Source organism: Molossus molossus, unplaced genomic scaffold, assembly GCF_014108415.1.
Source record: "Molossus molossus isolate mMolMol1 unplaced genomic scaffold, mMolMol1.p scaffold_m16_p_5, whole genome shotgun sequence".
Classification (NCBI taxonomy): domain Eukaryota; kingdom Metazoa; phylum Chordata; class Mammalia; order Chiroptera; family Molossidae; genus Molossus; species Molossus molossus.
The window spans coordinates 117,640,538-117,664,692 of NW_023425388.1; the positions used below are offsets into that span (position 1 = coordinate 117,640,538).

At 51.0% G+C, this 24,155-nt stretch overlaps 1 protein-coding gene across 1 annotated transcript; it reads left to right on the plus strand.

Annotated features, from left to right (window-relative positions):
• Positions 1-9,447: 9,447 nt before the first annotated feature.
• Positions 9,448-10,986, plus strand: LOC118617750 (importin subunit alpha-3-like). The gene has a single exon (XM_036243724.1). The coding sequence runs from the start codon at positions 9,448-9,450 to the stop codon at positions 10,984-10,986; it is 1,539 nt and encodes a 512-aa protein (XP_036099617.1).
• Positions 10,987-24,155: the final 13,169 nt, after the last annotated feature.

Genomic DNA, 24,155 nt, shown 5'->3' on the forward strand with positions numbered 1-24,155 from the left:
CACTCCTGTCTGCGAAGATAGTTTCCAACAGGCTCCATTCACACGCTCAGGGGCTCGGGCTTCACCGTACCTTTTGGGGGAACACAGTCCAACCGACCCGTGGGTTTCTGGGAAAAGCCCTGGGCTTGGAGCGGTGGTCAGGTGACCTCTCAGGGGTCAGGGGTGCTGTTTGCAGAATCAGCAGTCTGAGCCTCTCTTGATTCTAAAAAGGAAGCCCATTTGGAGGCGCAGGCTGGAGTGACTAATTGGAACCGTGTGTCCCAGCGAGAAGCGGCCTTTGAGGACCTCGGGGTTACGTAAGGGGTGACCTCCGCCCTCACTGACCCGCCGGCCTGGACGCCGGCTTATGAAAGAATGCGCCCTGTGTGAACAGTTTCCTCAGTCGGGCAGAGGAGAGGTCTGCTTGTGTAACCCGCCCAGCTCCCCGAAAGTGGGTTTGCATAAATCATCTAAAAGAAACAGTAGAGGAATACGACAGCTTAGTGTGAGTCCTCAGTGAAATCTCCCTGAACAATGCTTTGAGCTTTGAGTAAGGAAACAAAGCTACTCCTAAAAATCCCCTTCCTGTAAAACCAAGCAAAACAAAAAACTACCGATCTGTCGGCCCCTGGACCAAAGAGTTGAGGGTTTGATTCCAGTCCAGGGCACATGCCTGGGTAGCAGCTCGGACCCTGGCCCTGGTCGGGGTCGTGCGGGAAGCAACCATCAATGTGTCCCCCTCACATCAATGTTTCTCTCTCTCTCTTTCCCTCCCACTCTATCTGAAGATACGTGGGAAAATACCCTCCGGTGAGGATTTAGAAAACAAACAAATCCCTCTCTTAGGTTGAGTGAAAAAGAAGAGAGCGAGAGGGAGGACTCATGGACACGGACCACGGTGTGGTGATTTCATGGGGAGGGGGTTGGGGGGAGGGGAAGAGGGCATAGCGGGGACAAAAGGTGATGAAAAAAATAATTAAAAAATGAAAAATCCGCCCTGGCCGGTTTGGCTCAGCGGTTAGAGCGTCGGCCTGCAGTCCTGAGAGACCCGGGTTTGGTTCCCGCTAAGGGCACGTACCTCGGTTGCAGTTTGTCCCCGGCCCTGGTCGGTCGTGCGGGTGGCAGCCACTCGATGTGTCCCTTTCACGTCAATGTTTCTCTCTCTCTCTCTCCCTCCCCCTCTATCAGAACAAAAAATGGAAAAAACGATTTTAAAAAAAAGAAAAATCCCCTTCTTAGGTTAATGGTCAAATAAAGATCACCATTGCACACTGTCACTTGCTGTCCACACCTGTCCCCCCTCCCCGCCCATCTCTCATCCCTGGTTGCAGTGATATATAGTTTTGTCATTTTTCTTTGTAATCCGGCTGATGCATGTTTATGCGTATAGTTCATGTCTGCAGAATATGTCCCAGTGCAGCGTGGCCTGGCCTGTGATATCCCGCCAACCACTCTCCCCCACCTGAGCAGGACTTGCTAGTTCATGTGAATGAGGGAGACCTGCTGTGATTCCATCTGAGGTTGGCCCAAAGCTGACAGTTGGTAGCCCGGTCAGGATACGACGTCTGACAGAAACTTAGGTTCGAGTGGGAAGAGAATCCTCCGGGGGGGGGGGGGTCGAGGGGAAGAGGCTCCGAGGCTCACGGACACAGAGCGTATTTGGAGAAAGTCAACTCCTTTCATCACTGATGTAGTCAGTCCCTGGGGAGCCCGGAGAAGGCGTCTTCGAGCCCAAAGCATAGAGACACTTTGCCTCAAAGGCTGAGCATTTGAAATGTGTGGAATTGCTCGGGAAGGTGGTTCTCACGTGTGGACGTTTTACAGAGCTGTGGCTTCCACAGCACAGGTGGGCCGGTGAGGGGAGCGGGCGTTTGCAGAGACTGACTGTGAAGCCTTCACGGAAGTCAGAGCAGAGGGTAACGACAGCCTGCACCCCGGCAGCAATGTTGGTCTAGACAGATACAGGAGGCAGGGCAGACCCAGGGCGAATTGCTCATTGGCACCAAAACGAGACTTCCAGTCCTAGCAAACGGAGGCATGGTGTGACCCCGACCGTGTGGGAAGGAGGGTGTGCTGTTTTGGACGTGCTGCGTTCAAGGTGACTTCAGGACGACCCAAGGAGGGTGTCCCTGGGGAAGCGTGAGGTCACTGCCTCTGCTCTGCATGTCTGCGAAGGAGGCTGCAAGGACACAGGCGGCAGCACGTGTCCCCCGCCGTCCCGCACCGTGCTGGCCGAGCGCACCGCGGCTGCTCCCTGAGTCCCGTCAAGGCCCCTGTCACCGGGTGGTCAGAAAAGCCCGCAGCAGCCCTGACCTTCCACTCACAGGTGCGGGAAGCGTGTGGTTCGAACAGTTTCCACGCAGCCTTTTACCCAGGACGCTCTCCTCCAACCAGCCTCTCCTGCGGGCTGAAACGTGCCGTCCACAGGGCCATGGTCCCTCGCCTCGGAGAAACAGGCGACTTCCGGACCCTGCCCCCCATGTGCCCAGACTACTGCTTTCCCCCCTTTGCTAGTTGATGGATTAACATCATCCGTTACAGAAGTTTCAAGGACCCTGTCTGGGGGAGAAAAAAATGACCTAAAAAAGTCTTTTTTTTTTTTTAACTTGTAAAGTTGAGGTGTCCGGGGAAGAGAAGGCTTGGTCCGATGCCCAAAGCGATCATGTGTTGGATAAGCCGGGGTTGGGGTGCTCGTAAAAGTAATTTTCAGGGGGAAAGTTGACGAGGAACCACTGTGTGTCCTGAGCAGCCCTGCCTGCCGCCGGCCGCGGAGAGACACGGAAGAGGACAGGGCAGAGGTTAGGGGACCACAGGACGTGCGGACATGGGCAGGGACTGTCTGAACCAGGGATTCTGCCCCACTTGAGGAAGGGGGCTCATTAGCCCTCCCTACACTCAGGAAGGATGGATCTGGGAAGACACTCGGCACCAGAAGCCACGACCCCGAAGGAAAAGGTCTGTGGGAGTCTTGGGGGGGCCATCACGTGGGGGCCCCGTGAGACGTGATTTTCGTCAGCTTCTCTACTGATGCTCTCTCTGCCCCCCGCCGGCTGCTTTGTTTCCCAATCCCACACGGGGGATAACAAAGACCTATATATTTTGGGAGGCTGTATACTTCCTACCGAGACAAGTTCCTCTTTTGTGACTTAGACGGTAAACGACAAGCGCAGAGCCTGGGGCACTTGTGTGCAGAGGACACGAGTGAACGGAAGGTCAGTTTCGGTCGCCTTCACCTTGGCTCCCAGGCACGGCCGATCCGAAAAAGACAAAAGGACACAGACAAAACGAACTGAGAATTCTCCATCCCAGCCACACCCGAGAGAAACTGGAATCCCCCTGAGCGTGCAGTGGAGAAGGACGTCTTCGATACGCTGTCGGATTTAACCTGTCAGCGACCACCCAAGCGGGCCACTGTCGGACCTGAACTTCTAGGTGAGGGCCTTAGCTCTGAGCACTGATGCTGCCGCGGCAAGTTGTCACATCTGTACCCATCCGAAATTATTTCAGTCCTAAATTAGCTGCATACATAGACAGATTAGATACATTCATTTTCTCCTTGGAATCATTTTCTTTCCGAACAATCACTGACACGATTTATACGGTAACAGAACACATGACTTAACATGATCAGTAACCATTTTCTCACCTCTGTTAGCTACCAACCCTTCTTCAGTGATCTATTTTTGCAATTCTAAAGCGTCACCAGGAATATTAATAAAAAAAGAAAAAACACCTTATTTTTGTATCTGATTTATTTCCTGAAACTAGATTCGTCGTAACGGCTGGTAAAGCATTAGCCGCGCAAACCCCCAGACATCATATGCGGACGATAGACATGAACAACCGAGATGAGTTCATTTGACTGAATACTCCACCCATAAATGGATTATGAAGCCTCAAGACAAATGATGAGCATTTTCACAGCATAGATTTCAAGGAGCTTCTGAGCTTTTCTCATATAAACGTTCCATCCTGGCGGGGCACTGACGCATAAGCCCGTTTCTGTGGTGCTCGGTGACGCGGAATCCTGTCAGCTGCACGTGTTACTCCCCGCACTGGGGATCCCTGCTGGACACGCCCGCGCAGGGAAGATGGGCGACCCCGGCTTAGACTTCCCGGCTCGGACACCAGCCAGGAAGCAGACATCCCTCCAAACCACAGTACTTGGAAGCTATGTAATAACCCTGTTTTACCCCAAATCAATGCAGTTCAGGAACTCACAGCGAAACAGAAACTCCAAAGGAAAAAAATCGCCTGGAATTCTGTGGCATGTATGGTACCCAGGGATGGGCAAAAGTAGGGCTACCGTGGTTTGTCTGGGCAAATCAGGCAATAATTAATACATACTAGTACCAAAATAACCTTCTGTGTGCTCACAGCTGTAAGCCTACTTTTGCCCACTGTACAAAGCACAAATAATCTAAAGAGGCAGCGGTTCAGTCTCTAAACTTACCTCTTTTATTTTTTTTAATTTTTTCTGTTTTTTCTCCATTGATATTAGAGAGAGAGGAAGAGAGAGATAGAAACATGGATGAGAGAGAACATGGACTGGCCGCCTCCTGCACACCCCCCACTGGGAATCAGGCCCACAACCTGGGTATGTGCCCTGACCAGGAATTGAACCAGCGACCTCTTGGTACAGGGTCGACGCTCAACCACTGAGCCACACCGGCTGGGCCAAACTTCTCGTTTGCACAGAGAACACTAAATGGTATTTCAGAAGCCCTATGCTTAGTCTTAAGCGGTAGAAATGGAGGTGATATTAAAAACGAATGGACAAATGTAGAGAAATTAAAAGTATTTGCATTTAAATTTTAAACAGCGTAGCTGGCTTTCTCGAGGCGTGGCATTTCTGAAGATAACATTTTAAAACTTCATTAATGGTAGCGATCTATTATGGAAAATAACAGGTAAGCAAAGAACAGTAACGGACACGCCCCCCATAATTCCAACATTACTGATTCACGTCTTCCCGAGTAGAGGTTGAATTATGCTCCCCTCCCCCAAGTCATTTGTTGACGTCCTAACACGCAGTCGCTCCGAATCTGGAGATAGAGGTGACCAAGTTCATGTGCAGTCACAAGGGTGGGCCCTGATCCAACACGACTGGTGTCCCTACAAAAAGGGGACATTTGGCTATGTCCACATGTACACAGGACAGGCATTGTGAAGAGACATGGGCACAGACGCCTGTCCACAAGCCGAGAGAGGCCGGAAACTGTCTTCCCTCGCCCCTCGGAAGGGACCCATCCTGCGGACCCCTTGACTCTGGACCTCTGGCCTCCAGAGCTGTGGGAGCAGCAACCCCTGTTGCCTGAGCCTCCCTGGGAGCCGCACTTCATGAGGGCCGCTGTGGTGCACTGATGCACTCTCCGTCCTCTGGCTGAGCACATGTGTAAATAAATGCATATGTGTACAAACGTGTATGTACGTACACACGGGCCTGTCTATTTTAATTGGTAACAACTTGCATACTGTGTTGTAATTTATTTTATTTATTTATGTTTGTAGAAACCTCTCTCTCTGTCTTAAGATATGCTAATCATAATAATAATGATGATAATAATAATAAAGTTAACATGAAATATGTATTTAAGTATCATGCACTGTTCTAAATACTTTATGTCTGTGATTTTAATTTTCATGATTTCTAGAAGATTTTCAATGGCTATCTATTATTCCATTGCATGGACATCTCGTAGGACATTTTAAGTATATCTTATTAGCAAATGTTCAGATTTACTGCATTTTGGGGGTTTAAGGGAACATCCCTGCCATGAACATTTGTGTGTCATAATCTAGATGCACAGGTACCGATTACCTTCATGAGATGAGCCTCCATGGGCTTATGAAACTTAAAGGTAATTTGACAAAATATATGTGTACATATAATAGTGCATTTATATACATACACATACATGTACATGCTGCTATAGGAGAATTGCATGAACTGACCTTCTCCATTGCTAGTGAGAGCGGGGTTCTTGGGGTGCCACCGGAATAAGCATTTCTGGGGACCCCCACCGGAGGATAAGATACGGTAAAAAGTTTTATTTGCATGTCGTTCTATCTTTCGGTTTGCAAAGTCCGATTTCCCTTAAACCAATCCTGGAAAAAGACAGCTGTGGATTCAACAGAACTAGAAGCAAAGCCCGTGTCCAAGGTCTCCATTCGTGGTGGAGTTAAGTCTAGTGCAGCATCAGGCTAATCACAATCAATGAATCCCTTGTGTGGGGATCCACCCGGCTGTAAGCCCCGTGGGCGAGGGCAGAGCAGGAGGGCCCCTCACGCCAAGTCAGGTCCAAGCAGCAAGAGAGCAAAAGGGCAGAACTTCTTTGTTCAGGACTTTAAATATTGAGTCTTGCTGCACTTGCAGGGGCCACGCCTACTCTAGCCAATGATTCGTTCCCACATGTGATTGACAGGCAAGCGTCTTCCCGTGACACCCAGACCTTACTGGGCGTGTGTCTATTGTCCAGTCCCTTCCTCCAGCGATTTGGGGAGCAGACCTGAGAAGTGTTAGGCTACAGTCCCTGGCAAAGCTGTAGAAATGGTTCACCTACATTACCCAGCCTTCCTCTTGCTCCGTTCCTGCTCATTAACCACCAGGTTATTACAATGGCATCGGTGTGTGTGTGTGTGTGTGTGTGTGTGTGTGTGTGTACAGAAAGAGAAATTGTCTTCCCGAATATTCATACCAATTTTACCAATTTTTACTTCCATCAGAAATAAATGAAAGGACCCATTTTCCTTTATCCTCATTTTTTTTAAAGCCAATCAATTTGTAGGCAAGCGATACCTTATTGTCTTAATTTGAGTACCTTTGACTTCTAAAAACTTGAACTTTGAAAATCTATGCTTTAGCTCTTCTGAGTTCACCTTGTGTGAATTTGTTGTTTCTGTGTTTATTTTTCATTTGAGGTCGTAGTGGGAGTCTTTTTGTCCCTGGATTATTTTTATGATTTTCCAATCTCTCAATGTCCTACTAATTTAAGAAGTAACATCTGTCCAGCAGGTGTGGCTCTGTGGTTGAGCATCGACCCAGCACCAAAAGGTCACCAGTTTGGTTCCAGGTCAGGGCACATGCCCAGGTTGTGGGCCTGATCCCCAGTGGGGGCGTGCAGGAGGCGGCCAGTCGATGTTCTCTCTCATCCATGTTTCTATCTCTCTCTCCCTCTCCCTTCCTCTTTCTCTAAAATCAATAAAAGAAGAGAAGAAGAAGAAGAAGAAGAAGAAGAAGAAGAAGAAGAAGAAACATCAACTACTCTTTGATTGGCCACCTTGAACCCATGATGCATCTTGTCCATCCTAGGGTCATATCGCTGACCATCTCATTCAAACAGAACACAGATACAAACAAGCCAAGAAATAAGATACAAGGGTCTCTAAGAATGAAGGGAAAGGCAACAGTGAAGTGTATACATATTGCTCCAAAGGAGACCTTTGTAACAGAGTTGATTTCTACAAACATTAGCTGTGTTAGATAATAGACCAGAGGAACCAGAGAGAAAACAGATGCTGAGTCACATTAAATAAAACTCTCTTCCTTCTTGTCAGAAGTTTTCTCTCTGTACGCTTCCTCTCATTTTATTGTGCTCATCCCTTCCTCCGGGATTCAAGTGGAATCCTTAAATATGAGTTTTTGTGTACTGCCTTAGCTGACTTTCTCCTCATCTTCTAGATGGCTACTTTTTTACATGCTAAGGTTTCACTTTGCATAAATCTCCTGTATCATACCTGTTGCAATGTCTCCTAATTCTTTGCTCATATATCTGTTTCTGACACTAGATTTGTGAGCACCTTGAGATCAAGGTGACTTTGTCCACTCCAGTGCCTGGACCCAGACAGAAGGTGTGCCCATCATGGGAGATGTCATTCATCCTGAGGGTGTATTTGGATTAAGGGTGGATCCAAATATTTACTTTCCAATGTAAGGCTAAATCTTAGGAAATTTTGTCTTTGTGCAGAGCTAGGGCTTCGGAAGAAACCAGTGTGCTAGCTTAAGCACGCTAGAAGATAGGAGATCTATCTGCGTGGGTGCCCGCAGAGTTTATCCACCGCTCATTGTGACAAGCATGACAACCATACTTCTCCGGATCTCCGATGGCGGGTTCGGTCTCGGTGGAGGCTGCTGTTTCTAGTCTGCAGAAGAGGAGGGCTGTGACGTGCTCTCCAAGGGGCTTCTGGGTCTCAAAGCCTGTGATGCTCACGGAGGCTGCTCCCCAGAGGCAGTCTGGGGGTGCGGGCTGTGGACACAGAGCTGCAGCCCCGCTTGGGGTCCTACCGGGCGTGGCTGTTTCCAGCTGTCCCGGGGCAGACGGCTGCGCGTCCGAATCTGCCTGCCTCCCCGTGGGGTGTGGGCAGCAGGGGGCCCCGGTAGGGCTCCGGGCTGCGGGGAAAACGCCGGGGGGCGGGGGGGGGGGGACGCACAACCAGCCCCGCGGAAGGGCTGGGCCCAACCTGGGCTGTTGCACGTCCTCATCGGGTTTTCTAATCTGCTCGCAGCCGGGGGGCGGGAGCGGCCTTAATGGGGAAAGATGGTCAAAGACGGTGGGGAGTATATTCCTCAAGAACAAACGAGAAGCCCAGGCTGCCCCCTCTCAGCTGAGGTTGCCGCCCCGCCGTTGTCTTTGCTCCTTGGTGTGGTGCTGGGTGCAGCGGGGGGCGGGACAGGGGGTGTGGGGGAGGAGAACGGGGGGCGCGGAGACCAGAGGCCCGCAGACCCCTCCAGGCTGCGCGATCCTGGGAATGTCAGGGCCGCAGGGTGGTCGGGGGGTCCCACGTGGTAGTACGTCGGGGTGGTCCCGCGGAGTGGTCTGTTAGGGTAGTCCCGCCGGGTCTTCCTGTGGTCCCGTGGGACGGTCAGGAGGTTCCCCAGGGTGGTCTCGTGGTCCCGTGTGGCGGTAGGCCGGGGCGGTCCCGCGGGGTAGTCCTGTGGGCCCGCGGGGCGTTGTGGTGGTCCCGCGAGGCAGTCAGGTGGTCCCGCGGGGCGTTCTGGTGGTCCCGTGCAGTGGTCCCGCGGGGTGGTCCTGTGGGTCCACGGGGAGGTCAGGTGGTCCCGCGGGGCGGTCCGGTGGTCCCGTGCGGTGGTGGGCGGTCAGGTGGTCCCGTGCGGTGGTCCCGCGGGGCGGTCAGGTGGTCCCGTGCGGTGGTCCCGTGCGGTGGTCCCGTGCGGTGGTCCCGCGGGGCGGTCCGGTGGTCCCGCGGAGCGGTCAGGTGGTCCCGTGCGGTGGTCCCGCGGGGCAGTCCAGTGGTCCCGTGCGGTGGTCCCGCGGGTCGGTCCGGTGGTCCCGCGGAGCGGTCAGGTGGTCCCGTGCGGTGGCCCGCGGGGCGGTCCAGTGGTCCCGTGCGGTGGTCCCGCGGGGCGGTCAGGTGGTCCCGCGGGGCGGTCAGGTGGTCCCGCGGGGCGGTCCGGTGGTCCCGTGCGGTGGTCCGCGGGGCGGTCCGGTGGTCCCGCGGGGCCCGGCCATGGCGGACAGCGAGAAACCGGACAACCAACGGCTCAAGAACTTCAAGCACAAAGGCCGCGGCGCGGCGGCGCTGCGGAGGCAGCGGAACGAGGCGGTGGTGGCGCTGCGGCGGCACCGCAGAGACGAGCATCTGCTCAAGAGACGCAACGTCCCGCAGGGGGGCACCTGCGCGGGCGCCGCCGGGGCGCAGCCGCCCTCCCTGGACGCTGTCGTCCGCAACGCCGCCAGCGACGACCCGGGGGTTCGGCTCGGCGCCGTGCAGGCCGCCAGGAAGCTGCTGTCCAGGGACCGCGACCCGCCGATCGACGGCTTCATCCGGTCCGGGCTGCTGCCGGTTCTGGTCCGGTGCCTGGAGAGAGACGACAGCCCGTCCCTGCAGTTCGAGGCGGCGTGGGCTTTGACGAACATCGCGTCCGGAACCCCCGAGCAGACCCACGCCGTGGTGCAGGCCCACGCGGCGCCCCGCTTCTTGCGGCTGCTGCGCTCGCCCCAGCACAACGTGTGCGAGCAGGCGGTGTGGGCGCTGGGCAACATCATCGGGGACGGGCCGCAGTGCAGGGACTACGTCATCGAGCTGGGGGTCGTCCAGCCGCTGCTGGCCTTCGTCAGTCCGTCCCTCCCCATCACGTTCTTGAGAAATGTCACTTGGGTCATCGTCAACTTGTGCCGGCACAAAGACCCCCCGCCCCCGCTGGGGACCATTCGGGAGCTGCTCCCGGCCGTGTGCGTCTTAATCCATCACCCGGATATCCACGTCCTGGTGGACATGGTCTGGACCCTCTGCTACCTCACGGACGCGGGCAGCGAACAGATACAGGTGGTCATAGAGTCTGGCGTCGTCCCTCACCTGGTCCCGCTGCTCAGCCACGAGGAAGCTCAGGTTCAGATGGCCGTCTTGCGCGCCGCGGGCAACATGGTCACGGGCACCGATGAGCAAACGCAGGCGGTGTTGAACTGTGATCCTCTGGCCTATTTCCCAGCCCTCCTGATGCACCCCAAAGAGAAGGTGAACAAAGAAGCGATGTGGTTTCTGTCTAACATCACCGCGGGGAATTACCAGCAGATCCAGGCCGTCATCGATGCCAACCTCGTCCCGTTGATGATACACCTGTTGGACAAGGGGGATGTGGGCACCCAGAAGGAAGCTGCCTGGGCCATCAGTAACTTAACCATCAGTGGGAGGAAAGACCAGGTGGCCTTCCTGGTCCGGCACAACGTCATTCCGCCGTTTTGCAACCTGCTGGCCCTGAGAGACATCCAAGTGGTGCAAATCGTGCTTGACGGGCTCAGCAACATCCTCCGGATGGCGGAGGAGGAAGCGTACACCGTGGCCAGTCTCATAGAGGAATGCGGAGGACTGGAGAAACTCGAGCTGCTGCAGAATCACGAAAACGAAGACATCTACAAGCTGGCCTACGAGATCACCGACCAGTTCTTCTCTCTGGCCGATATCGACGGGGAGGCTAGCTATGTCCCAGGGGCAATGCACGGTGGGATGTTTGCTTTCAGTTCACCCACAGAGCCGTTCCAGTTTTAGAACAACGTGGAAGTTAGGTGCAGCGCAGCGCCCAGACAATGTATATGCGTAAAAAGATTCGACACCCCCCCCCCCGAGCTTGGCTCATGGCATCTGCTGCTGCATTAAACCAGGAAAGAACATGGGGAGGTTTCCCTGGGAATCACAGAAAAGGCCCAAATGGGGTCAACATGACGAGTGGGTGTGAGCGAGAATGAGTAGCAACACGTCATGAAAACTTTCCATTGGCGCTTATTTGGGCTGAATCAAGCGAAAAGGGCTACATGTCCCAGGTCCTCAGTGCCCGAGAAGGAACATCGACGTACTCTGTATCAACCGAAGGGAAATCGAGGCACTGTCGTCTTACAAGCCTACAGAGAACAGGACGTGCACGTAAGTCAAAGGAATGCGCGCCCAGGCCCTGGCGTGACGCAGTGCGGGACTGGACAGCCCTGGATGGATCAGGCCCGTCTTTCAAATGTAGGGCTGTTCACTCAGACGCGGACCCCGAATCCCGCAGTGACTGTCTACGAGAGCAGGCTGGGGTGCTGTGCGTGAGCCCGTGCAAGCTTGGCTCACCTCCGGGAGCTGCTAACAAGCCCAGCAAACCATCGAAACGAGATCATGCGTGTGGGTGTGCCGGACAGGAACACCAAGACTGGTTGAGCAGCGCACGTCGGTCCAGTCTGCGGCCTGTGTTTTTGATTCCTACTTCCCTCCTTCCAGCCCCCTCCTTCTCGTTAAGGTTGTCTTTTGCTTGTTTGTTTTTATCTACTTGACCTAGTGTGACTTCAGTTGCTTCTCAAGTCAGAAAGCGTTGCAGGAAGGTCTCCCGGTGCCTTTGCCCCGGATGAATGTTCGATGTGAAGAAAAACGTTCCGTATCAGCAGAACTGACTTGTGTAGACGTTCATGCGGGGGGACAAAAAAAACCCCCCAGATTTCCCTCAGAGTAGACTGGGTTCCTGCACACGAGTTGCCATCACAGTATAAAACGGCGCAATGTCATTTCAAACGCTGTCCTTTTCGTTTTCAGAGAGGACAGAAGGGTCCTTGCAGGAGGTCAATCAACAACATAGTTCAGTTGTAGGCGTTGCGGAGTCCTGCACTGAAGGGAAAGTCTCGGTGGTGGCGGGACACTGTGTTGCACTGAAATGTTATTTGCGTTTGAACTTTGATTTCCATGACGATGTGAGGGAAACTCCTACAATGGAATTTGGTGCCTCCGTACCGCTGAACCAAGCCCGCTGAAGAGCTTGGAGCAGACGTGCCGATCCGGTCATGGCTTGAGCACCTTTAATGCCCGCCTGATCTATCCAGTTGTTTGCAAATCTTTTCATCTTAAACGTGGGCAGCCAGGAAGCATCTATTCTGAGCCACTTCGGGGAGAAAACTTCGCGTCTTTAACACACAAAAGCCATGCGAGCGGTTTTTGCAAATTGGAAAACTGCCTCAGTTTTGAGGTTGTGCACACCCAGTTAAATGGGACATAAATTAATTTGGACAAGAAGAACTCTTCATAAGGTGGCTCGCGGTAGGAGGTCCGGTGCCTGTGAGCGCAGTGTTGTGTGAGCGACAGTTCGCTGTAAGCAACGGACCAGATCAGCCACCGCTAGCATCTGTATCTGCTTTGTGTTTAAAAAATCAGCTGGTAAATCTGAAACGCTGTCGAATGGATAAACAGTATTTTGTGATCAGAACTCTTTGTTGAACGAGGAGTATTTTTGCAGCAATCTTTATCGTCAGAAACACGGTCAAAGTTTAAAACTAGAAGCCGCAGAACACTAGCTGGTAAAATGTATCCAAGTGAGTGCCCGCTAGGCTGTCTTGGGGAAATAAACATTTAACATAAGCCAAAAATAAAAATAAAAATAACACATCAGCCTAAAGAAATGAAAGACATGCACGAATTCACGCAATAATAACAGTACTCCGTTTTGTTCTTAAGCATGTACGCTTATAGGTTTACAGATTTACAGATTTCTTTAAAGTATGTTGGTGTCGTAGGTAGCGGTGGCTCAAAATGATGTCACAAGGAGCTGAAAAAGGAGGAGGAAATCCCCAATAATTTGGGGGCATGCCTGTGTTCTGCTAGTCTACACTCGACGCAGAATAGATACTTTCAAAATGTGGGTACTCTTCTTAGTGCTAAAACTTAGGTAGAAAATTAAAGTGCTAGAAAAGAGGAATAATGGTAGCTGAAAGTGATAAAAAAAAAAAAAGACATTAGCCATATTATCGAAATGGCTTCGCTTACGAGAGAGATTCAGTAGGCATGTCTTCTTAGCCGGGTGCTGTTTGTATACAAAATGCCCAAGTTGACAATTTTGAAGATGAAATCATCACCTTGACCTGAAGGAGAGAGGGCGTCCCTGGGACCAGAGGGAGCCTGGGATCCATTTCTTCCCTGACTCAGCCCGTCCGAGCAGCTTTTATTCTGTGCCACTCGGAAGGAGCGCCTGTTTGCAAAGACACTGCTAGGACCTGCACCGAAATTGACCTTGTTTCCAAGGGGAACGCCAGCAGCCCCCTGGGAGGAACAAACCTCCCCAATTTCAGTTGCATTTAAAAGGATAACAGATTCCCGTCCAAGTCATGTAGCCTCTCGTGCCTGGTTTGTCCTTGACAGAAGGATTCAAAGCGCTGATTTAGACATTCGCTTCTTGCGGTCTCTGCAAGCGCTGAAGAATTTCTTCACCTGGATTCAACCACAACACCTCCAGTTACACAAATTACCTTCGACGGTTCTTTGTGGCCCGCAGAGAGTTGTGCGGGGCAGGGCAGGGGATCGGCAGCCTCTGAGAAGAGTCTTCCGTAGAGAACTTAGCCACGACTTTCTAAGAAGGAAAAGATTTTCTTTGGGTACATTGCAGGTGTCATTTTTAAATAAAGGCCTCAGACGTGAAACCCAAGTCCTTGAGTCGCATTAAGTCTTTATAATGTCCAGTGAGAAAAAGGGTATCCGTGCGTCTCCATTGCAACAATGTTCATATTCCTGGGCAATATTTAATTTCACAAGGTCCTAGGTAATGAGAAGCTCACATATTTTAAAGACAGCGGGTTCTTGGTTTTCAGGAGACACTAACAGGAGACCCTCAAGCCAACAGACAAGCCGTGCTCGGTTATAAATGACTGCGGGGTGTTTTGTAATAACCACACCATCGTTTTCCTGTGGCTGCCAAGTACCATGAAGCATCTATCCGATATATTTCCAGCCCCAAGTTGTTGGGAAAACGTAGTTATTTTTAGAGGTTCTTGAGAAATGTAACTTCTCAGATGCTATTTTGGTAGCATTTCGAGAAGACCTTAACTAAGACACGGGGTATGGAAATCACTCAGGCGGACAGGACAGTGTGGGGCGAGGCAGGCTGCCCTCTCTGCTTGGAGAGATCCGTCTCAATGCTGCTGGCCGTAGGGTAGGGGGCAGGTCTTGAACAGATTCCATCCCCTGAAATGCAGAGGTATCTTTTTCTTTATATGTTGATACTGACCTTTTCTCTCCCTCCTTTTTAAAAACAATTTTTTTCCTCAGCGGCTGCACCAGTCTGCATTCCCACCAGCAGTGCACTAGAGTCCCCTTTTCTCCACACCCTCACCAGCACTTGTTTGATGATTTGTTGATGGCAGCCATTCTGACAGGTGTGAGGTGATACCTCATTGTTGTTTTCATTTGCATCTCTCTGATGGTTAGTGATGTTGAGCATTTCTTCATATGTCCCTTGGCCATTTGTATGTCCTGTTTGGAGAGATGTCTATTGAAGTCTTTGCCCATTTTTTTTTTCTTTATTAATTTTAGAGAGAGAGAAAGAAAGAGGGAGAGAGAGATAGAAACATCGATGAGAGAGAATATCAATTGGCCGCCTCCTGCACGCCCCCCACTGGGGATCGGCCCACAACCTGGGCCTGTGTCCTGACTGAGAATCGATCTGGTAACCTCTTGGTGCAGGGTCGACGCTCACCCACTGAGCCACACCAGCCAGGCTGCCCATTTTTTTTAGTTGGATTGTTTCTTTTCCTTTTTCTGAGTTGTCATTTTTTCCTCTTTTATCAACCTACGGGAAAAGGTCAGTGCCCTGACTATATAGTCAGGTACTGGGTGTTTTTAAATTTCTTGCAGCCCATCAGTGTGCCTGAGGCCACACACTGGTTGAAAATCGCTAGGTTAGAGACATCCTACTTGTGATTCCATAAAAAGATATATTTATGATAAATAGGTAAAAGATAGAAGACAGAGAGAGAGAGAAGAAGGGAGGGAGGGAGGAAGGAAGAGATGGAGAGGGAGGGAGGGAGAGAGAGAAACAGAAAGAGAAAGAAAAGAAAGAAAGCAAGCAAAGAAAGGACGGACATATACTCTCATTTGACAAAGAAGGATCTGGGTATACAACGCGATCTTTGCCCATCGTCTCCGACATTCCATCTGCCCATCGGACGCTCTTGGGCAGCTTGTCCTCCACTGAGGCCGACGCTGGGCTCTGTCCTGGGTCCCGGGCAGCACCTCTGAAATGTATTCACCGCAGGGTTTTGTGTAACGGTTATAATGCCACGGGAGGCAATTACAGTTTATAAACCAGAAAAGGGAAGTAGCACATTATGTGTTCTCACCCATCGGCAGTAGTTACCCAGACGTGCCTATATATAGGGCAGACCGCACACTGAAGCCACAGCCCCATCTCAGTGGGTTTATTCCACTTCGACACGAAGCCGCGAACTTCTCTTGACAATCGCTTTACATATTTCTCTTCTCTTCACCCGAGTCGCTGTCCCAACGCCGGTGTCCTTTGAAATGCATTACGTGCCTGTTCCAATCTGTTCTTATGTCTCGTCTTCTCCCTTTGTCAGGCTGACGTGTGTATCAGGCGACCTCAGTCTCCAGCCGCCGCTGCTGGGCTTCCTACCAGAGGATTTTCCTGCCATCCTCTGGGATGCTGCTTTACCCTCTAGTCTGAATGTTCTGGAAACAACAGCACTCTCGATTTCAACAGAGGCCATTAATCACGCACATTTATGACCTGCAATCTCCAAGAAGGTTTCAGGATGTACCCAGTGAGAAAGTTCATGGACTAGTAGGCACCAGGCCAGCTCCGTCCTGGGGATACTTGATACTCCAGTGTTGTCGCTCAAAAACAGTGTTGCCTGAATTGGTGTCGAAAGAGACATTTTAAGCGCTTTGCTTTTAGGGGGAAATAGAAAGCAGAAGAAATTACTCTAGAGCTCTTTCCTCTTTTCCCTGGGCCACCCCCCTTGTATGTCTTTAATCTTCTTTTAAATGCTGTCCCTTCTTTTAAATGTTGTCCCTTCTTCCTCTCGACTCTGCTACAACCCGAGCGGGGACTCAGCCAGGAAATATTACTGAGCCGACCAATCTTAGTAGGGTGGATGGTCACGGGCAGAAAGGGGATTGCAAAATGTCTTCTTGGGGTGGGTTGGGGATAAACACTGAAATCTGGAAGGAAGTCTGTGCCTCTGGTAACAGAAACACAGGGAAAGTTAGAGAGGAAACCAAAGTCGTGATTCACGATGAACGCAGACTCCAACTTGGTCCAAGCGTCGTCTGCGAAGTCACTACATTGTCGGATCTCCTCTGGTCATTGTATTTTACCTCTTGTATAAATCACGGAAGTAATTTCTGTTCCTTGCAACAAAATCAAATAACGCAGAAGTCTAAAAAAAAAAAATGTAAGTCTCCCCAAACCTGATCTTCTGGAAGGAAAAATTGATTGCTTCTTGCTAATTTAAAAAAAAATTTTTTTTTTATTTACACATTTTTTTAATATGCATGTATTTTCCAACATATAATACACACCTATAAAGGTAATTTTTAAAACTGTTTTATTCTTTCGCATGAATGGGTTAAACATACTCTTCAACATACCAACTTTTTCTGGCATGAACGCCATGGTTGGTCACTTTTGAGGTACATAGATGTAAAGTTTAATGGGTAACTTTCTATAATAAAGGAGTCAATGCTTAATTCATGTATCCAACAAGCAGTGCATTAAAAGCATGATTTTTGGGGGGCGGGGGGTACATGCCCCTAGCGGGAACCGAACCCGGGACTCTCTGGTCCGCAGGCCGACGCGCCAACCACTGAGCCAAACTGGCCAGGGCCTGTTATTTGTTCTTATGGGGCTTAAACTCTATCAGGGAAACAAAGCCACACTAAATACATGTGCAAACAAGAAAAATATCGGATAACGTAACTACTATTCAGATAATGAGAACACAGTACTGCCACAGACCAACCAGGGCCATAGACCTTCGATCTGTAGGCATCTCTTTAAAGTCTTAGTCACCAGGGAAAAACGAGGTCGCACTTTCTCTTAGGGCTTCTGTTCAGTTGAGTTCTCAGATTCGAAAATACCTCCCCAAGGCTACTAACTGGGAGTATGAACGCCCGCAGCCCTGGACCAACGGTCCCCTCGAAGGCTTTCTAAGCCGATAACTGCGTCTGCTTGACCTTGGCGGGTTTACAGGGTCGTATTGTCACCCGGCACAACTGTCCTTGAACGATTTCGACAACCGACGAGGAGTCTTTTCTTCCACCCCGGGCCTGCCTGTCGTATCTTCCTGCCTGTTCTTGTCCCCTGTCCATTTTATTCATTGCTTTTATAAAAGAAAAACTATTATAGGATATGTACAAAAAAAAAAAAATCATCCCCGTTGGCTAATTATTTTTTCTCTCAGGCTGACCTGTTTCATGTTATGTCATAGTTGAAATATCACACTCGCCAACTTCTGCTTTATCCTTAAGATGGATTTTTTTTTTTTTTTATCCTCACCCGAGGACATTTTTTTTTCCATTTTTTGTTCAGACAGAGTGGGAGGGAGAGAGGAAGAGAGAGAGAAACATCGACGTGAAAGGGACACATCGAGTGGTTGCCTCCCGCACGACCAACCGGGGCCAGGGACAAACTGCAACCGAGGTACGTGCCCTTAGCGGGAACCGAACCCGGGTCTCTCTGGACCGCAGGCTGATGCTCTGACCGCTGAGCCAAAGTGGCCAGGGCCTTAAGATAAATTCTGTCTGTGAGTTCAGGTGGCCGTAGTGTTGCGCAGCATAACCTCTTTGCATTTCATCGGAGGGAGGACAAGCGCGAGGAAAGGAATCTGGTGCTATCAGCAATTCATCTGGGAGAGATTCCAATCCTTTGCTAAACTGTCCCACCACGACATTGCAATGTCATCACACTAGAGACCGAAATTGCAGGCGGTTCTTACCTATCAAACTATTTCCAAGAAAATACAATTTTCGAATAAAGGAGCAGAGCCCATTCCTAGGACACAGACTCCTTTTCCTCTCCACGTTTCTGCCCGGCCGAAGGGGGGGGGGGACGTTCCAGACGAGAACCTGGGGAGTCAGGCAGGACACCCACATCCCAGGGGGCATGTTCGGCAGAGTCATTGAAGAGCCTTTAAGGAGAGGAAGTGAGCACAAGACTAGACAAGGTCAACCAAGCCGGCAGGAGCTGGTGAAATACTGAGGGGCTTCTTTTACCACCCCCAAGGCTAACAGGGCAGAAGCATGTGGGCAGGTGTAAATGGAGGTGCAGAGAGGACGCGGGCTCTGATGGACAGCAGGCTCCTACTGAGGCACCCAGACCACCCACAGTTCAGTGGAGCAAGAGCTGGACAAATAAATACTTCAGTTCGCTCTCCCTGGACCCGGCTTCTCCTGGGGGTGCTTAGGCAGAACCCTACGGAAGCCGGAGGGCAAGAGAGCTTGGGGGCTCTCCGCACAAGTCGTCCTCCCAGGACGAGAGCCCAGTGATGAAGGATGGGCAGCAGGTGCAACGAAACGAACCCAGCAGGTCTGCTCCCGCCACGGACTAGATGACAGGGTCCTGGGCCTTTGCTTCCCTCTCTTGGCTACGGGGGAGCTAGCGTCTCCCCAAGCCCCAAGACCCCGTGAGTCTGTACGTCTTATGTGAAGAGGAGGAATTCATCAGCTCAAGAAGATTGGTTGGACATTACACCAAAACGCTTTTTAAAAAATCTTCAGTATCTTTCTTCTTTGATTGATTCCCGGGGTGGTTGTCCCCTCATTGTTTTTTTGTTTGTTTGTTTTTTGTTAAAAACTTTTATGGACAATTAACATGGATTCTAAAAAATAGGAGAGTGCGGCATTAGAAGCACGGTCTAGCCATTCTGTAGTCATTTGTGTGATGTCAGTATGAGTGGAAATGTTTTTAGTGTGGATTTGCTATTTTCACATTTTTTCTGGCTGCGGAGTATTTGTCAAGATTCAATACCACTGGCAGGTTTGGGTCCAGGCTAAACTGCAGGCACCCTGAGCCTATTAAACAGTGACCTCCTCCAACCGTCCAGCGACTTGAGAGTTGACAGATGAGACTCTTTCAGCTCAGGAGGGTTAAATAACTTGTCCCAAGTCACACAGACAACAGGTGTTATAGCCAGGAGCTACCCGGGATCTAGGTTGCTAAGTAACGGCTGTATTTTTGCCGTTTTCTAAAAAAAAAAAATGTTTTTTATATTATTTTTTTAGATAGAGAGGAAGGGAGAAGGAGAGAATTGATGAGAGCCCAGCTGGTGTGGCTCCGTGGTTGAGTGTCGACCCTGCACCAAGAGGTCACCGGTTCAATTCCCGGTCAGGGCACATGCCCAGGTTGTGGGCCCGACCCCCAGTGGGGGGCGTGCAGGAGGCGGCCAGTTGATGTTCTCTCTCATCGATGTTTCTCTCTCTCCCTCCCTCTCCCTTCCTCTGTCTCTAAAATCAATAAAGAAAAAAAAATTTTTTAAAAAAAGAAAGAAACATTGATGAGAGAGAATCAACCACCAGCCCGCCTCCTGCACGCCCCCCACTGGGGATTGAGCCCCAAGGCACGTGCCCTGACCGGGAATCAAACCAGGACCTCTCAGTCCAGGAAAAGCCGCCCAATCCGCTGAGCCACGCTGCCCAGGTTGTATTTTGGCTTTGAACTAGTACACTAAGCTGCCATTTGGAAATAAGTAAGACAGGGAGGGGTGCAGAGGGCCCCCAGAAGTGTCTGGCAGAAAAGCATGAAGACACTCGGCATTTCAAGCGTCATCATCATGATGCCAAGGAGCATGAAAAGCTTCCTTCTCAAGTTCGCTCAAGTGCGCTAGGGGGTCCTCGGTCATTACTTACATAACTGAAACCCCAGATGGGTGAAGGCCAGGCTCGTAAGACAACCACGGGAGAGGGAGGTGGCCACGGGGCAATGGACAGGTTTCTCATCACCCTGAGAGATGACAGGGTGTCACTCGGTGGAGGGGACACGGGGAGCGAGGGCGGCGAGGCTGAAACGCTCCGAGGAGGTGGGTGTCTGGAACCCGGGGAGGGGCAGGGACCAAGGACAGAAGAGACTGGGGAGGGAGAGCGAGGCCCAGTGACGAACCTACTGAATTGTATTGTCTTACAAAGCTTATTGACAGAACGTGTTGACAAGGGAGTTCATCGAGCGCCTTGATGAAATCCAACGTCACCCTGTCGGCTGCGTTTCTCTAGCCGTGTTGCAGCCTCGCTCGAAAGAAGAGCAAGTCGGTAGGACTTCACCCCAGTGCCGTTCCCTCCGATGTGCTTCTCACGCCGGGGTCCGTGTACACGTCTGAAAACCCAAATCTGATCACGTTCCCTTCTCCTCACCGAGCTCGGCTGGCCTCGCATCTTCCAACACAACGTGCTCCTCTCTTCGGCCACCTCCCAGCTGTCCCCAGCTCGCAGAGGGTCCAGCCACACCAACTTTGTCCTGTTCCCCAGAAGTGAGCTCCCTCCTGGACAGGACACTCTCCCGCACACTGTCACCCCGACTGGCTGTCTTTCAGGTCCCAACCCCGCTGTCCCTGGGTCCTCGTTCCTGTGGCTTCTTTCTGAGACCACACCCTGCAGAGTTCTCCTTTGCCATTTATTTATTTTTTCCTTATTGATGTTAGAGAGAGAGGAAGAGAGAGGGAGCGAGAGATGGAAACATCGATGAGAGAGAGAACATCGACTGGCCGCCTCCTGCACGCCCCCCACTGGGGATCAGGCCCACAACCTGGGCATGTGCCCTGACCGGGAATCGAACCAGCGACCTCTTGGTGCAGGGTCAACGCTCAACCACTGAGCCACACCAGCCGGGCTCCTATGCCATTTCTTACACACCTCTACTTGTACATTTGCCACACTCTTTTGTCATGTTAATTCAGATTTCAGAAGCTTTTTATAAATGTATCTTTAGCCCGAACAGTGTGGCTCAGTGGTTGAGCGTCGACCCTGCACCAAGAGGTCACTGGTTCGATTCCCGGTCAGGACACATGCCCAGGTTGTGGGCCTGATCCCCAGTGGGGGGCGTGCAGGAGTTGGCCAATCGGTGTTCTCTCTCATCCATGTTTCTCTCTCTATCCCTCTCCCTTCCTCTCTCTCTATCGTCAATAAAGAAAAAATAAATAAATGAGAATGTATCCTTACAGGGAGCTCAAAGGTCAGGGAACTTTTTGTCGTTCTTAGACGGTGAGACATTCGGCGTGGGTGTGACGAGTTCAGATCTCCGTCCTCTGTTTCATGTCTGAGATGGTCGTCGAGATGACTTGGCTCCTTGAAGCGTCCAGGTGGCCACAGCAGGCTCCTGAGGTGATCACGTTGGGACCCTGCTCTCTGCATTTCGAATATTCCCAGAGGCGCCTGCCCTCCGCTGGCGGAGTTCTCCATGATTCTGTTCTCGAAAGGTTCTCCTTTCCTACCGTTCCTCTTCGATCCTCGGAGCCAGCCCGTTGGTTGTGAGATTATATTTCCTGTTCTGTTTTCTCCCACGAGTGACCAGCAGTCACCCGGAGCGCCCTTCTGGGAACCAGAGGAGAAGGTCTTTGGTAGAGACAAGGGTCACTTACTTTGAAGATTCCTTCAAAGCCAGTGTCCTGTGAGGCTCAGACTTCGGTGCCGAACCACTTGCAGAAGGAGCTGTGCCGTCCACCCTGATCATTGCGCATCGAACTGCACGCTGTCCACCGAGGATCTCCCGTTTTATGTACACGCTCCGATCAAAACACCGTTTGAGACAACTGATTTCCTAATTTAGCTGATGACTCTCACTTAAGAATGACCAGTTAATTAGGGATTGAGTTTTGCCTACTCTTCAAAGGCAAGGGTCTCACCAGCCAAGACCTTATCTCCCTTCGATTTCACTCTCGAATACCGTGTCTCCCTGGCATGCAACCAGTTCGCCTGTTTTCAATGCATCTTAATGTAGGTCGGCAGCTGGAAAACGAGGTGCCGGTCCCGGCTCTTCCGACAGGAAGTGGGTGCACTGGAAAGGCCCCGACACAAGTGCGGAAGGCTTCTTTAGACGCTCAAGTGTTTACCTAAAGTGAACAGAATGCTGAAGATCATGCACACGTGTCCTTCATCCAGACCTTGTTTTTAAGTCCCGTTAATCACCCGATCGGCTGAGAGCAGGGTCTGGACAAACGACAGGAACGGGTTGGAACACGACGTTGATAAGGGAGAGAACAGGCCGCTTCAGGGGAGCGTCCTATGACCTGAACTTAGGGGTCTCTCTGCTGAGTGTCGTCATCCAGTCCGAGGGTCCTCTGAAGGCACACAGGAAGGAGGGAGACTGTCAAGGTCAAGTGGCTGAGGGTGGGACGTGGGGTCCTGGTGGCTGTAACAGCCCGTGAATCGCTCTGCGCCATCCAGACGGACTCATCAGCTACTTGTGGGTCCCTGGCTTCTTCCTGAAGTCAATTCCACTTGTTCTGAAGAAAGGAAAGTTAGCATCGAAGGGCCTCGTGCACTGACAAGATGGTCATCGGCTCTGAGACATGCGGAGACTATGTTTGGCCTTGTATGACTGTAGGAGATTCGCGTCATCAAAATACCGGAATAGTGTTCTTGTATTTTTTTTTTCTTTATTGATTTTAGAGAGAGAGGGAGAGAGATAGAAACATCGATGAGAGAGAACATCGACTGGCCGCCTCCTGCACGCCCCCCACTGGGGATCAGCCCACAACCTGGGCATGTGCCCTGACTGGGAATTGAACTGCGACCTCTTGGTGCAGGGTCGATGCTCAACCACTGAGCCACACTGACTGGGCCAGAATGTTATTCTTCATGTTTTTAACAGTATAGTTCTATTTTTGTATATTTTATTGTTGACACTGTTACATATGCCCCACCCCCAGGACCCCCTTCCCTCGGGCCGTCCCCTCCCTGTGTTCTGTTCCACGTACTGTGCCCGTATGTTCTTTGGCTAATCCCTCCCCCTTCTTTCAACCAGTCCCCCCTCTACTCTCCCCCGACAGCTGTCAGTTCCTGTGTCCCCGCCTCTGTTTCTGTTTTGTGCGTCAATTCATTTTGTCCATTAGATTCCACGTCTACGTGAGATCTCCGGGTACTGGTCTGCCTCTGACTGGCTTGTGTCACTTAGCACAGGGCTGTCCAGGTCCTCCACGCTATCGCAAGAGGGAAGACTTCCTTCTTTCTCGCAGCCGTGTGGAGCATTATTCTTTAAACCCACAGCAAACACGAGCTCCTTGGACGTATATTTGTATGTATGTGTGCATACATGCATGTACGCATATGTGTGCATGCATGCACACATGTATGTATACTTGTGTGTGCGCACACATATGTGCACATAATTATACATGCATGTGTGCATATGTGCGTCTGTGTATGTATACTGGCGTGTAATGTGTATGCATGTATACGTGTGTGCATGTGTGTGTGCATATGTGTATATACATGTATGTGTGTATGCATGTATGTGTGCATGTATTTACTAAATGCCCCGCCCCTACCTATCAGCACAGCCTTTTGCTTGGAGCCGGAGCAGCTTCCTGCTCCGGGAATAGACCTCGTCTGGGTCGCACTCCGTCTGAGGGAGCAGACAGACCTCTTCACACAGCCTGGTGCCCGACAGTCGGTGCTGAGTAAATATTTATCTCACTTAAACAGAAATTTCCCTACAGGGAAACCTCATTTAACCAAGAGAATCATTTCCAACCACATTAACATCAAAGGCTTCACTAAACAACCCAAAATAATGGACTCATAAGGATAGTGATTAGAAATAAAAAGAGTTCCCGGGGCCTGGGCAGGCTCACTGTGCATGGTCTTCTGAACCTTCCTGATGTCACGGTTTTTAATTTATAGATGAAGTATCAGGGATGCAGGGTCCGAAGTTATCCAGCTAACGCATAACTGGCTGGATTCTGGTCGTCCCCAAGTGCATC